This window comes from Cydia splendana, chromosome 5 (genome assembly GCF_910591565.1).
Source record: "Cydia splendana chromosome 5, ilCydSple1.2, whole genome shotgun sequence".
In the NCBI taxonomy this organism is placed as follows: Eukaryota; Metazoa; Arthropoda; class Insecta; order Lepidoptera; family Tortricidae; genus Cydia; species Cydia splendana.
In genome coordinates, this window is record NC_085964.1 from 5849728 (window position 1) to 5864228 (window position 14501).

At 39.0% G+C, this 14501-nt stretch overlaps 1 protein-coding gene across 1 annotated transcript in view; it reads right to left on the reverse strand.

The window, feature by feature from the left end:
- Positions 1-4224: 4224 nt before the first annotated feature.
- Positions 4225-14501, reverse strand: part of LOC134790509 (dynein axonemal heavy chain 7-like) — a 73156-nt gene continuing 62879 nt past the window's right edge. Inside the window, exons 67-73 of the mRNA XM_063761333.1 lie at positions 8191-8347; positions 7738-7904; positions 6563-6800; positions 6338-6489; positions 6094-6231; positions 5843-5986; positions 4225-5655 (exon numbers count right to left, since the gene is read on the reverse strand). Coding sequence (XP_063617403.1) covers positions 5449-5655; positions 5843-5986; positions 6094-6231; positions 6338-6489; positions 6563-6800; positions 7738-7904; positions 8191-8347 — 1203 coding nt within the window. The 3' untranslated portion in view covers positions 4225-5448. The remainder of the gene's footprint in view (positions 5656-5842; positions 5987-6093; positions 6232-6337; positions 6490-6562; positions 6801-7737; positions 7905-8190; positions 8348-14501) is intronic.

Below are 14501 nucleotides of genomic sequence, written 5' to 3' on the forward strand. Positions count from 1 at the left end.
CCGTTCGCAGGCCAGTCACTGTCACAGTGCGAGCGGTATTCATTGCACCATCAGGATTATCTATTCGGTAATAATAAACCTATCTACACAATTAGGTGGAACAAGCATAGTTTGCAGTTAGAAAACAGTGAGATTAACCGCATTTTGCTCACTGTACCTACGCTGTTAGGAAATGTTAAGGTGCTTTTTCAAACCCTGCTTTTTACTTACAATAGTGTGGCCTACCTACAACTTTTAAGATTGCGTGATGTGCTTAAAGGTGGTTTAATTCATTTAATATTCATGATATGAAATCATGATAGGTACTTATATATATCTATGGCCCACAAGACCAAAGTTATTCTATAATTGCGCCTTGTGATTCCCTCGCTACGTTTTACAAAATTTAATAAACGGTAGCACTTTTTCCCGTGTACCTAGTGGATAATATTGTTAAGCCCTAGTTAATATCACAGAGGATTCTTAATTTAATCAAGTTGCCGGATTACGCTTTCCACCGCATCACGAGGCATAAGTAAAATTTCTGTATTGGATTACGTCGAGTATGTTGTGCGAGTGTAATAAGTATTTTGTATCGCGGGGAGGAGGGTGACGAGTGGGTGGCTGGGGGGTGTCGGCGCGAGCGGTCGAGCGGCAGAATCAAGGGCGCGCATGTGGCGGGGCGCGCGGCGCGGGGGCGGGATGCTGCGCGCGGCGCAGATCAATATCTCGCGTTACCGGGACAACGCCGCGCCAGACCGAGTGCCTCCCGTACTACGACCCCGCTCAACCGCCCCTCCACCACCCCCACTACTTATTTAATACATGACGTATCTAGGATGCAAGCTTTTTCATGCTAAATGACAGAGCACCGTAATATGCCGAGTCGGGCTGTCAGCGCGTCCGCGCGGCCGCGCGTCGGGCGGAGCGAATGCCGGCGCGCTGAGCCGCCGCTGATCCGACCAAATAAACCTCCAATATATACCATAATATAATCCCCCTGAGATCTTTATTTACCTATCCTACATAGTAATTAGTTCGTACATTACGAATCCACGTTTTATTACTTGTTTATTGCTAGCATCTTCGCAATTACTAACTCATATTCCGAACATCAAAGAAACTAATAAGACGACATATTTACTCGTGACATACCTTTAGCGAATGTTTCTACGAAAAACTAATATTCTTCATCGCGAAATAAATAGGTTTTGGAAGAACTCGCGCGAACAGATCGCATAGCAATAAAAACTCAGCGGGGAATCACCTCGTGTTCTCGTGTCTCAAACTCACTTGTTCGGATGAGTTTGCTCAAGTTTACGACTCGCCAAATAAATTGTGAGAAAATCTGCACCAGTCAAGCTTCCTATTGTTAGATCGTGAACATATCACCTTCAGATTATGTTTCACTTATAACTGCACATAACTAATCCATATCGTATCTAGACGTAATATGTGACGTCCCACGGTCAAAGGTACCTTATGGCGGGTATGGAGTTATGCATACCCCAGTAATCTACAATAAATAAGCTATCGATAACACAAAAGATCAACCTTCTAGGTTGCGTAGTTACAGAGATATGATTTTTTGAAAATAATGTTGTGAAATGAGCAACTTTACGATAGAGAAGTTTTAAGTTTAGCCGCCTAAAAAACTATGTTCCTGAAGTAAGTTACATAGTTGACTACAAATAATAATACCTTATATATCTGAGATTAAAAAAATATTGCGACTTGTTCTGTAATGCAAATAGAAACTTTTGATATCGACTGATTTATGTGTATACTAACCAATCTCTTGAAAATAAAGTTTTATTTCATTTTCACGATTGATTGCAATGAGCTCTCAAGATTTCAATTTTATCTATTAGAAAACAACACTGACAGACAGTTTAAGCAAAAAACAATACCGATTTAGAGGTGAAAATGTATTTTCTGACTTTTTCATATAAAATCACAAAATTGAATATTTTTACTTTTAATGTGACACACAATCAATTTTTCTGAGCACATATGAAAGAAATTCTGTCATTCAAATGAAATAAATCCTAAAACCCCAACTAAATACTATATTTAACCCCTTATGCCACTTTAAACTTACATAACAATAACAGTATTTGCTCCATACATTTACGAAAAGGTACCTTATGGAAATAAATCTAATAATACATCACTACAAAATATCAATCATATTACAGTTTATCTTTTATGAATAGAAAATATTAATTTACATTAAACTGCCCCAAATTTAATTAGTTCTTGGTCATAATAATCTTAAAAAAGACCAATAATTTGTATGTAATGAAAAGGTACCTTGTGATTAAGTTACATGATGAGGCATGATGATGATGGAACAGTTAGGATAAACTAATAATATTTTGGTAATGGTATAAATCGTCTATTTCTTATCAATAATATATTTCGGTTGCTATTGAAGATAAGCGGCATTGAGGTTCAATGACCTCAGATATTCCATAAGGTAATGCGTCGGGTATTGGCATTTTTCAGCAAACCAATGGCTGATTTACTGCATGCGACCAAACCAAATGAAGATTATTTTAGTTAAGAAAGACTTGACGAGAGTAACTTTGGTATAATAGCAGGCTACTTGGGTTTGTGATGTCGGTCTATGTACGGTTATAATATTTGCGAGGCGCCCCAACCAGAACTGAAATTATCAAATTAGTTTTGCAGAATGCTAATACAGTTCTCTACCAAACTTCTTTTCCCGTATTGACTAGTTTTTTTGGGAATTTTCAATCTTTTTTCCATAAGGTACCTTTTCTACTAAACTCTGAGACGACATTACTAGGCTTATAACTAACTTATAACAAAAATAAAAACAGGTAAACAAACGTTACGCATTAAGGTTTCAGATCACACAATAAAAAAAAATTGAGCATTTTTTCACCTCTTTACAAAACATTTCATATCTCCGAAACTAGAAACCCTCATAAGGTACCTTTTCCCGTGGAACGTCACATATTTGACGTATCTTAAAGGTCGAATCGGGCCGATACCACTGATAGTGATAACTGTTATTAATTTGCAAATCATCGTACCCACTTTTATTATTTCAATTATTTTTATATTTGTTGGCTTCTAAAGTCAGCATCAATTCTATTTGTTTTTTTTTTCACTGCGCTTTGATTGTTGTATTCATACACCTACATTAAACTTATGATTTATGATAATTAAATAGCAGTGAAAAGATAATCATCATCATAGCCTATTGCCACTACTGAGACGAATCTAACGACTTATAAGTCAAATATCATTTAAGTTTTTTTTAACTCCCAAACGTTTTGAAGAAAGTATAGATTTACAAGCATACCCACCCAAAAACGTTATATTTAGTCTGGTAAACAATATCATTTCCAGCCGCTCATTAAGCCAAACTTCCTGCTACTTGTGTTGGTTTATTTATATCCCTACATCAAATTCCATGAGATTACTACTCACGTATCGCCATTGGCAGAAGGTGACAGCAATAACAATAAACAGTGATCAGTAACGTGTAGCAAATGAACCCATTGTCTCAGAGCAATAGTTCACGTGGGGGTGAATTAATTCCGGGGCTATTGTTGCAAGCCATTGTCGTCTAGGGTCACCACGTGCTTTAAATAGGCTACTTACTGGGTGCTTTAGGCTCTATTCAACTGGTATTTTACTTGGCAAGTAGAGATTATCGTGAGGCGGGAAGGGAAGAAGCAACATTGTTAACTCCCAACGCAAAAAGAGGTTTTAATACATGTATTTATGGTCCAGCTTGTGATGAACTGATTTGAATACAAATTGTACGCCTCCTTCGCAAATAAAAAAATAACTGTTCAGTAAAATTGTATGAAAATCCATAATGAAAAGATTGATAACTTATGATAAGGGATGAACGTTTATAATACCTACTTATAATTTATCTGACAGATTACAATGTTTAAGTTGATTATACCAATCAATGATCTTCGTGTAGGTTATTTTTTTGTTGCCTATGTCATGGCATGACATAGGCAAAAACAGCATTGACTTCGCGTATCGCCATAATAGTATCCTTTTTTGAAAACCGTAAAGCGTAATTATCCAACCCTACTATTTATGTTGCACTTGTAGTAAATATTACATTTATAGACAACAGAATTTTATTATTTAGAGAACCTTATTAGAGGTTTTTTCTTATGGTCTACAATTTAAAAAAAAATACCCTGAATATGATATTTTTAGAGGTGATAAAGATAAACAAAACTGATATAAATTGTTCAAATGTGTTTATTGAGGATAAACAAAAAACGAAGAATAAATAACAATTATCTCATACCTATATCTAAATAAAATACCAATAAAATTGAAGACTAGTTTTAACGACTAGGTAGGTAGTAAAGCAACTATGTATCCGCTGATTCAGTCTAGTTCCAGTGGTTTAGATAAGTGCTTTTGTTCACATTCAAACATCCACGAGACCGATTTAATATATAAATTCATGTGTATCTCTTTCGCAGCGAGATTATTGAGATATTAATAACATACCTAATTCACAGTTAATATGCCATGTTCATTTTTATTTTGAACTTACTGGTTACGAATAGAACGTCCTCTAACCACGATAAACGTATGTTAGAGTGATCAAATAAAATGGAATTTATAATCCAATCTCAATTATAACTATAAGATGTAAAGGTGTTGGTACTAATACTAAGTAGAAAAAATATTTCTAATCATGATTTAGCTATAAATAATTGCCAAAAAGAGGGCCAAAATCACATTATACACTTCCGTAGGTATCTCACCTATAAAAAACTAATGTCATTTGCTTCCAAGCAGTAGTACATTTTTAATGTGCCTCCTCTATGCGTCAGCGGTATTTTTGTACCCCCCCTCTGATGGGCGCCCCCAGGTAGGGATCGCAGGATTCACTGGCAAGACGTCAATCTTAGTTATTACAGTCTGATTGTCACGGTTAAAACATATCTTGCGTTATGAGATCAAATTAGGCAAGATCAAGTAGAGTGCAATAAATAGGAGGGTCGCAAAAATTTTACCAGCCAATTTAGTTTGAAATGACATTGAGTTTGATTTAATGTACCTATCAATCGTAAATTATCGCCTCTAAACTGCGTAAATACTAAAATCCGCTGTAAGGTGAGGTCACCTGATTATTTATCTAAGGGGTTACTAATGTGTACGTACACGAAGACGTCCTACGTACGTCTTATAACGTGTACATATTTTCATAACCACAGAACTAGAAAATGAATCAAAAGAAACTAATAAGTACAGTCACCTGCAATAATATGTTACTCTTCGAAGACCGCAAAAATATGTGACAGGCTCTTATAGCTCCACAAATAAGATCGTGTCAGATATTTTTGCGGCCTTCGTTGAGTAACATATTATTGCAGGTGACTGTACCTATTTCAGTTTCTTCCACTGGTCGCCTCGATTTAATGCATTAGTCTCGAATTCGAACCACTTCACCTAGAAGTGCAGTTGCGTAAGAAGCGCAACGCCACGCATGATCCAGTGGTCGGGCGGCTTGCACCCGGGCAGCCGCATGAACAGGATGTAGTTGGTGGAGTGGCCCGTGGTGGACAGCACGCCGCGTCGCTCGCCCGTCTTGTACAGCGGGCAGTTGTAGAACTCCGCTACCGGGAGATCCACTGTCTTCATTGGTATCAGCCACACCTAATACCAAACCAAAGAAAGATATAGGTACAAACTACACAGTACACATACTATAATATAAAGTCACAAGCGTAGTGTTGTGCTGTATAAATATATTTTATATACTAATACAGCACCAGAACACTACGCCTGTCATATATTTTTCTTGGCAGTTTTTTAAACTAACTGTAAACGCCAACGGTATTACCGGCGGGAAGGTGTCGTAGAGGACTTTGGGGTACGACTCATCGATGAAGTAGGCGTCCCTGTTCCAGCGGGCACCTTCCATAAAGAGCCCATTGATGTACACGCCTTCTACCGGTGGTTCTTCCAGCTCCAATACACGTTGCACCTACACGTGGACAATAAAATTATATAATAAAGGTTATAAACAAAACAGAGAGAGGCAATCTCAAATATTTATTGCATCTAAATTTGGTTGCGTTATATAATGAGCACCTCATAGTGGTAGGCGAGCTGGTCGATGGGTATCTTGTACTTGCGCGCGTAGCTCTGCTGCGCGGCGGTGAGGAACGCCTGCGGGAAGTAGAAGCCCGACAGCCAGAACACCACCGGAGGTCCGTTCGTGTGCCAGTGCTGCACAAAGTGAAATAAATATACGTATACCTCCCTTGTTACTTCATATATAAATTGGAATCATATTAAATTTACTTTTATCTATAGCGTAATAACAAAACATCACCTGTAAGAATGCAAGCCGCGCCAAAAGATCGTCGAAGTAAGCTGCAAACGGCTTTAGTGACGGATAGCTCTTGCCGGCCCATAGTGCAGGTATACGCCCGCGCACCATGCTCGTCAGCACCTCTTCCGTTACGTCCGTTAAGACACTGACCCCTATAATATAGTGCATTGCATTAATAGGCCGCATCAAACAGACTCAAGAAATGTATAAGCTTAGATGTAGTACCTTGCACAGCGCCAATAACAGCTCGTGAGCTAGTCCGGACGACGTTGACGAGGCGCTCGAAGCGCGCCGCCTCCTGGATGACCACGATGGACATGGGCGACATCTCGGCCGGCTTGAGATCGCCTTCATGGGACGGGCCTGATAGAATCTTAGCAGGCAGTCGCGCCAGCACGTCTTCTGCGATGGCCATGGCTTGCTCCTCCGGTGTTGCGCCGCCACCTCCTCCTGCCATTGTGTCCTACAAGCAAATTACCAATTTAGTTAAAAAAAAAAAACAGAAAAAGCAAAAATTATCGTGTAGTGCAAATACATACGCGTGTTGCTGATTTGTATTGGGTATAAATCATTATTGCTTAAAATTTTATTTATATTATAGCTTTTCCTTTAATATAAAATTTGTAATATCGCTCGCAGACGTTTCTGCTGAATCTGTAGGTATATAATGTACTTGATTGATTAAATTTGGTATCATTATTACTTACCACAAATTTTCTAAACAAATCCTAGATGAGCGCAAGAAGGGAAACGTAAAATGTTACATTTATTGATCATAATCATAATGTTAAATGTACATACTTTATAAAGAACAAAGTTTAAACATGTTACTTACCAGACGATCCTATTTTGAGCATGCCGACAAGTAAATGAATGAAACATAAAAAAAATATAATCAACACTAAAATACCTATACCTAATGCAATGGACTAGTCAATTCAACGAAGTAAATGTTATAAATACATAGATGAACTAAGTTATCAGCTTACTAACTACAGTTCGATTCACAAGAGCTAGCACGAATGGAATGAATGAGTGAATGAAAATATCTGTGTGTATCACACACACCCATAAAATGGTGACTCTGACTGTATACCGACACAGGCGACCTCATAGGTACAATAAAAAATTCGTTCATTCCATTCGTGCCTGCTTTCGCGAATCGATCCGTACTTAATCTCAATAATATCAATAGTGCTAGGGAATGATCGCGGTACTGAATTTGTATGGCGAGAACCGGGAGTTCATGGTTCCGGGACAGATATTGTATAGAAAACCAGTACAAGGAACATGCCTTAGACAGTCCCATATGATTTGTAAACCATTTGAAAACTAATCAGACTAATTCATTACACATTGACCACAGTATCTACAGCGCACGAGTACGGTTCTGTAGGTACCTGTGTCTTAACGGCCGTGTCAAGCAGTTCGTTGGCCTCCTGGAAGTGTTTGGTGATGTCCGCGTTGGGATGGAAGCCGAAGACGCCGGGCGGCGCAGCCACGGGCAACGAGCGCGCGTACGCGATGAAATCGCCATGCTCCTTTAGTTCCGGGATATAGTAGATGCCTGTATTCAACAAAATTTGCAGTTATGATTTTATGTGTTGTACAGAGCTGCAGAGAAAAGGTGCCCCCCCTGCATGAAGTACATACGTTATGTATTCAAAGGTGCTAAGCTAATAGTACTGCTTACCGTGCATCAACAGAATAGCAAGAGTAAATTCTACCATGGGCAATTAACATTTTATATTTATAAATTTCATTATTAAATTTTGACCGATCGAATTAACAGCTTTGAAAGAATTTTGAATGTGTCAGAAAAGGGATGTGATACCTAGTGTATTTATTCTCACCAGTTGAGTCAAGGTTGTACTTCTTATCGTAGATAGCTTTGGGGTTGTAAAACTTAAAGAGGATGGTGTTGAGACAGCGGCGATCCCAGTCGTCCGTGACACGGCCGCCATAGTTGCACTCGCCAGTCAGGTAGCGCAGAGCCACGAATTGTACGTCCTAGTATTATAGGTAGATTTTTAGTAAACTTTGGCGCACCGTAGCTTGAAATCTATAACTCGTATCAAAATGAATGTAAGTACTTATGTATTTGTAAAAATAATACCAATGAGTTATTCGGAACTTATGTTCGATATTATATTTACTAGTCGCTTTTCGGTGAAGGAAAACATCGTTAGGAAACCGGACTAATCCTAATAAGGCCTAGTTTCCCCTCTGGGTTGGAAGGTAAGATGGCAGTCACTTTCGTAAAAATGAGTGCCTACGCCAATTCTTGGTATTAGTTGCCAAGCGGAATCCAGGCTCCCATGAGCCGTGGTTAAAAATGCCGGGATAACGCGAGGGAAATGGTTGATATATTGTTTCCCGAGTATAAAATGTTACATTTTTGTCAATGGCAGATTTTTAGTAAACTTTGGCGCACCATAGCTTGAAAACTATAACTCGTATCAAAATGAATGGAAGTATTTATTTGTAGGAAATTTATTAATAAATATTTTATTTTTATTTTTATTTTTTTTATTTTATTTATTTCCACACATACAAATATCATTACAGGCAGAACCCAATGCGATACTGTTGCAAAAAAAAACTCAAACATAAACAGACAAACAAAAACAAGTACATACCTATATCTAACAAAAACATTTTTTTTTTTTTACATAACATACTAATCTATTCACTATTATAACAAAGAGTTAATAATGCGTCTTTTGTGAACTCACTCATCGTACATGAGAATAGGTCTATATGCGTGGCTATGAGGTTCAGGGTACGCACGGCGCGCGTCATAGGCGCCTCGCGCAGCAGGTTGGTGCGCGCGCGAGGCACAGCCAGCAGCCCGGGCTGCCGGCGCGCCACGCAAGCGCGCGGAACACAAATACCCACCGACCCCAATATATCCGCATTGTATATCTTTCCTCTAAGCAGCTTAAAGATATATGTAACGAGTGCTAGCTCCCTTCTGACTTTCAGCTGATTGTATCCGACCATGCCTAAAATAAACAATGTCGGATACATCAGCGGATAAAACGGGTAGACACCGTATTGCCTCATATACATATACCTAATAAACTTATTCTGTAGCCGCTCTAACATAAAAATATACTTTGCTTCGTGTGGAGCCCATATTTCAGCATTGTATTCCAGCTGGCTTCTAACCAATGCATTATACAAAGATGTTATAGCCTTCATATTTGTGAATCCATTAGCCATCCTTAGTACAAAACCTAGATTCCTGAATGCTTTTTTACAAATATTCGAAATGTGATTTCGAAACGTTAACTCAGTGTTAAAACTAACTCCTAGATCCCTTACTTCTGTGACTCTAATCATTACATCTCCATCTACCTTATAACTATTTTGAATGGGAGTACGCGCCCGAGAGAAAGAGATAGTCATACATTTTTTGGTATTAAATTGTAAAAGATTTTTCTTGCTCCACTGTACGACTCTGTCGATATCCGCCTGCAAAGTTTTACAGTCATCCTCACTATTTACCGCCAGGGACAACTTAAGGTCATCTGCGAATAATAAACACTTTGCATCTTTTACTGTTTTAGGCAAGTCGTTTATCATTAATAAAAATTCGAGAGGCCCTAAATTACTGCCCTGGCTTACGCCTGATCTAGTAAAATAAGGTTTCGATCTGTGCCCTTCATATTCTACATATTGCTGTCTGTCCCTCATATAGTCTGCAAAAAAACCAAGTAAGTGGGGGGTAAAACCGAAGCCTGCCAACCTTGACAACAAGACGTCGTTATCGACGAGATCGAAAGCTTTTTTGAAGTCAAAGTAAGCAGTATCGGCTTGACCCCCGCTATCTACTATAGGTATAATCTGCGCTACGTGACTCAGAAGATTGCTGGCCGTACTTCGTGTCGGGCGAAACCCGTGTTGCGCGTCCGCGAGCTGCGCGCTCACCTGCTCGTATACTCGCTTGTGAATAGCCGATTCAAATACCTTTGCCGGTGTTGACAGAACCGCCACCGGTCTATAATCCTCTGCCTTATCTCCGGATCCACCTTTCGGTACCGGTATTACTCGAGTAATTTTCCAAATTTCTGGGAATACTTCTAACTTAAGACAGAGGTTAAATATGTGCAATAGCGGCTCTGCCAGCACCATTCTACAGTCCCTAAATACGTACGATGGAATACCATCCGGACCTGCCGATTTTTTTGGCTTAAGTTTTTGAAGGGCTCGCCGCACGTCCTGTATATCTAGTCTGTCAACCTGAACCCGCGCCGCGCTGTTCTCGGTGCCCGCTGCCACTATTGCGGCACTTACCTCCAACTTTGGCTCCTCCACGCTGTACACGGAGTGAAAAAACCTAGCAAATTCCCTACTTACTTGTTCACTGGACAGAGGTTCTCCATTCATTAATATTGTTTTCGTACCTCTGCTGCTTCTTTTTGATTTCATATAATTCCAAAATGATTTAGGATCTTTTGCCATATGACTCTGTACCCGGTCTCGATAATGTTCATGCGCTTGCTTAATCTGATTTTTCAATCGAGCCTTGCACTGAGTAAACGCTTCGTAATCTAAGGTTGATTTACTAGATTTATACTTTTTATGAAGGCCCAAGTAGCACAGATTAGCTGTATAGCAGCCGCATAATGACGTACGAATACGCTTGAAGCTGGAATATAAAAGCTGCATAAGAGCTGTATAAGCGTCTTTTCAGCTTTTATAACTCTTAAATGGGCACAAATTAGGCAGCCTTAAGTTCACATAGCTACTTAAGAGCGTTGTAGCAGCAATTTAACGGAATTATAATGGGTAACAGGAGTTATAAGAGGTGTATATTGACTGGGTAAGAGACCACCAGTTACCCTTTATTCAGCTAATATATCACATGTGCGCCCTAATACCGGGAAAGATTGACGTTGGGCTGAATAAAAGATAATTAATAACATACTTTTACACCTCTGCCTTAAAAATCAGCTATTAAATTTTGTATAGTGACGACGAACGCAGAGGTGAACATATTTATATTGAAGCAAAAACGTTAAGCGCAACGACACCATAAGTCATTTTGTTAAAGTGTTTAGTTAAATGTTATGTTTTATATATTAATGCGAGAAAGATGTTTGGGAATGCAAGTTTATTGACATTATATATATACATTATCTAAGAAAATTTCAGTGCGCCACGAAAATAATCAGTATTTATTTAAATTAATGATATAAATAAGCTATGTGTAAAAACTATTTCAGTGGTTTGGACAGAATTATGAGATAAAAAGTTAATAATACGTTATAGGAAGTACTAAACTAATGATTTAGGTTAAGAACTCAGGCACAAAACCTTATTGTTACCCTTAAAAGTTGGAAAAGCAATTTCAATTTTATAGGTTATATACAATAAAATGGCGGTCAATGTTAAAAAGCAACGTGAACCGTTAAAATTCTTATATGCAGCATACGACTGTTATATATCTGATAAAGATACTTAAGTGAACCACTATAAAGTCCAAGTCGTTATTTCGATACACTAGTGAACCTCTAAACAGTTATAAGGCATCTTGTGAACGTTTTAACAGCCGCTATGCAGACAGTCCCAATGGCAGTATAATAGGCTGCTTAGCGGTAAACATGTTCAGCGCTAAGCCGTATTATGCGCCACATGTGTTCGATTATACGTCTATTGGTTTCATAATAGTTCACTCGTTCTCTCTTATAATAAGTCAGCGAAATAAAAGCTGCTTTAGCGGTAAACATGTTCAGCGATAAGCTGTATTATGCGCCCCATGTGTGCCATTATACGTCTATTGGCTTCATAATAGTTCATTCGTGCTTCCTCAAAAAGTCAGAATAATAAAAGCTGCTTAGCGGTAAACATGTTCAGCTATAAGCTGTATTATGCGCCCCATGTGTTCCATTTATACGTCTATTGGCTTCATATTAGTTCACTCGTGCTTCCTTAAAAAGTCAGCGTAATAAAAGCTGCTTAGCGGTAAACACGTTCAGCGATAAGCTGTATTATGCGCCCCATGTGTTCCATTTATACGTCTATTGGCTTCATATTAGTTCACTCGTGCTTCCTTAAAAAGTCAGCGTAATAAAAGCTGCTTAGCGGTAAACACGTTCAGCGATAAGCTGTATTATGTGCCACATGTGTTCCATTATACGTCTATTGGCTTCATATTAGTTCACTCGTGCTCCCTTAAAAGTCAGTGTAATAAAAGCTGCTTAGGGGTAAACATGTTAAGCGACAAGCTGTATTATGTGCCACATGTGTTCCATTATACGTCTATTAGCTTCATAATAGTTCACTTGTGTTCCCTTAATAAGTCAACGTAATAAAAGTCCATAATTACCTCCTTATACAGCACATGGCGTAATTTTATCCACTAAACAGACCTTATAACGGTTAAAGCATTTGATAACCCTTAAAGCTGTATAGGGTAGTAGCAAATATACCTTTATATCACTCTTTGCGTATTAATGGTAGTTTTCAGAGCCGTAATGCAGCTTTTAATCAGCCCTAAGCTATATAAATATCACTGAGATCTATTATACAGCTGTAGGACCACGAGTGTGCTCTTATAAGTGTCTTAATACGCACAGAGCGTTAGATAGAACTAAAAGTGAGTAGTTATAGAGCTATCTGTGCTACTTGGGGGGTAGCTTTAACTTTGATATTCCGAATTATCTCCCCCGTGTACCACTCAGGATAAATGCACATGGTTCCTCCCCCCTTTTGCCTTTTTTTTGGAACACACTCATCTATTATTGAATAAAAAGTATCGTAAAAATAAATTAAACTCTTATCTAAATCTAAATTATACAAAGGTGTCCAGTCAACTGCAGCGATTTTTGAATATAAAAGTTGAAAGTCAGCTTTGTTAAAGTTCCATTGAGTTTCTATATCGGGGGCAGGTTCATTGTTGCATTGCGGGGTATGCCGAGCACCGCACCGCCCGCGCCGGCGCACGCTCACCGCCAGCGGCGGGTGGTGCGCGTCCACCGGCACGAGCGGCGCCGTCGCTGCACGTACCCGCACCTCCGACCCCTCCACTAATTTGTTAAAAACTAAGTCCAAACAACGACCGTTACAATTATTTATTTCATTACTCTGAGTGAACCCACAAAATGTCACAAAGAAATCGTAATATGCACCTATACCTTTTGAGCATGAATGTAAGTTAAAGTCCCCTACCACTATCACATCGCTATACTTACTACAATATTGTTCAATTATTCTAAACAATAACATGTATTCATTGTCATTACTGTTTGGTGGTATATATACGACGCACAAAAAAAACAGAAACTTCTTACGTAAGTAAACAGTAGCACCTGCTAGTTCGAACACATGTTTGTCGATATCCACGTTATCGGGAACCGGTACTCGCCGCAGCTCGAGTCGTTGTGTGGCCACGAGACACGCGCCGCCCTGCTTGCGCCCGTCCGCTCGATCGCACCTTACAATGCTGTAACCAGGCGGTATTATTTCCGCATCATAAATGGATTGGTTTAAACCTGTTTCAGTGATTGCAATTATGTCGGCGTCTAAAGACTCCACCCCCATAGAAAACTCGTCTAATTTTGTTCTTAGGCCTCTGACGTTTTGATAGTATATATCAATAGTGCAGTTATTCTTGGGTTCGATTTTTCTGGGGGCGACGAAACCAAACCCATTCGCAGAACTCGATATTTACTGGCCAGTTTTCCTGTTGAGATAAAACTTCATATTTGCTTTCCGGAACTCCTATAATAAAGGAGGCATAGTCCCTTTCCGTTCGTTGTTTTATTTTTTCCACTTTAACCGATACGTCAGCTCCACAAATACTTTTCACATAGTTTTCCAAGCTTTTTTCTTCTGTGTCCTTCTGCAATCGCCAAACATGTAGATACTTCTTTTTTTCCATACCTCTTATGTCATTCACGGTAGTACTTCCTCCTCTTTTCACTTCGCTGTTAGGGTATCTACTTCTTTTGTGCTTTACCGTTATCCAGTCTCCATCCTCTTCTTTTCCCTGTGCCGCCTTCTGAGGTTCATTTCTCGGGTTTACTTGAGACGCGTTCGAGATCTGATTTTCCTTACTGGTACCTAAACTAGCGGGTTTCGTGGCCCCACACTGTGTTTGAGTATTAATATTCAGATTATTATTTTTCTTGGCTGCTTCCACAAATGACAGTGTTGA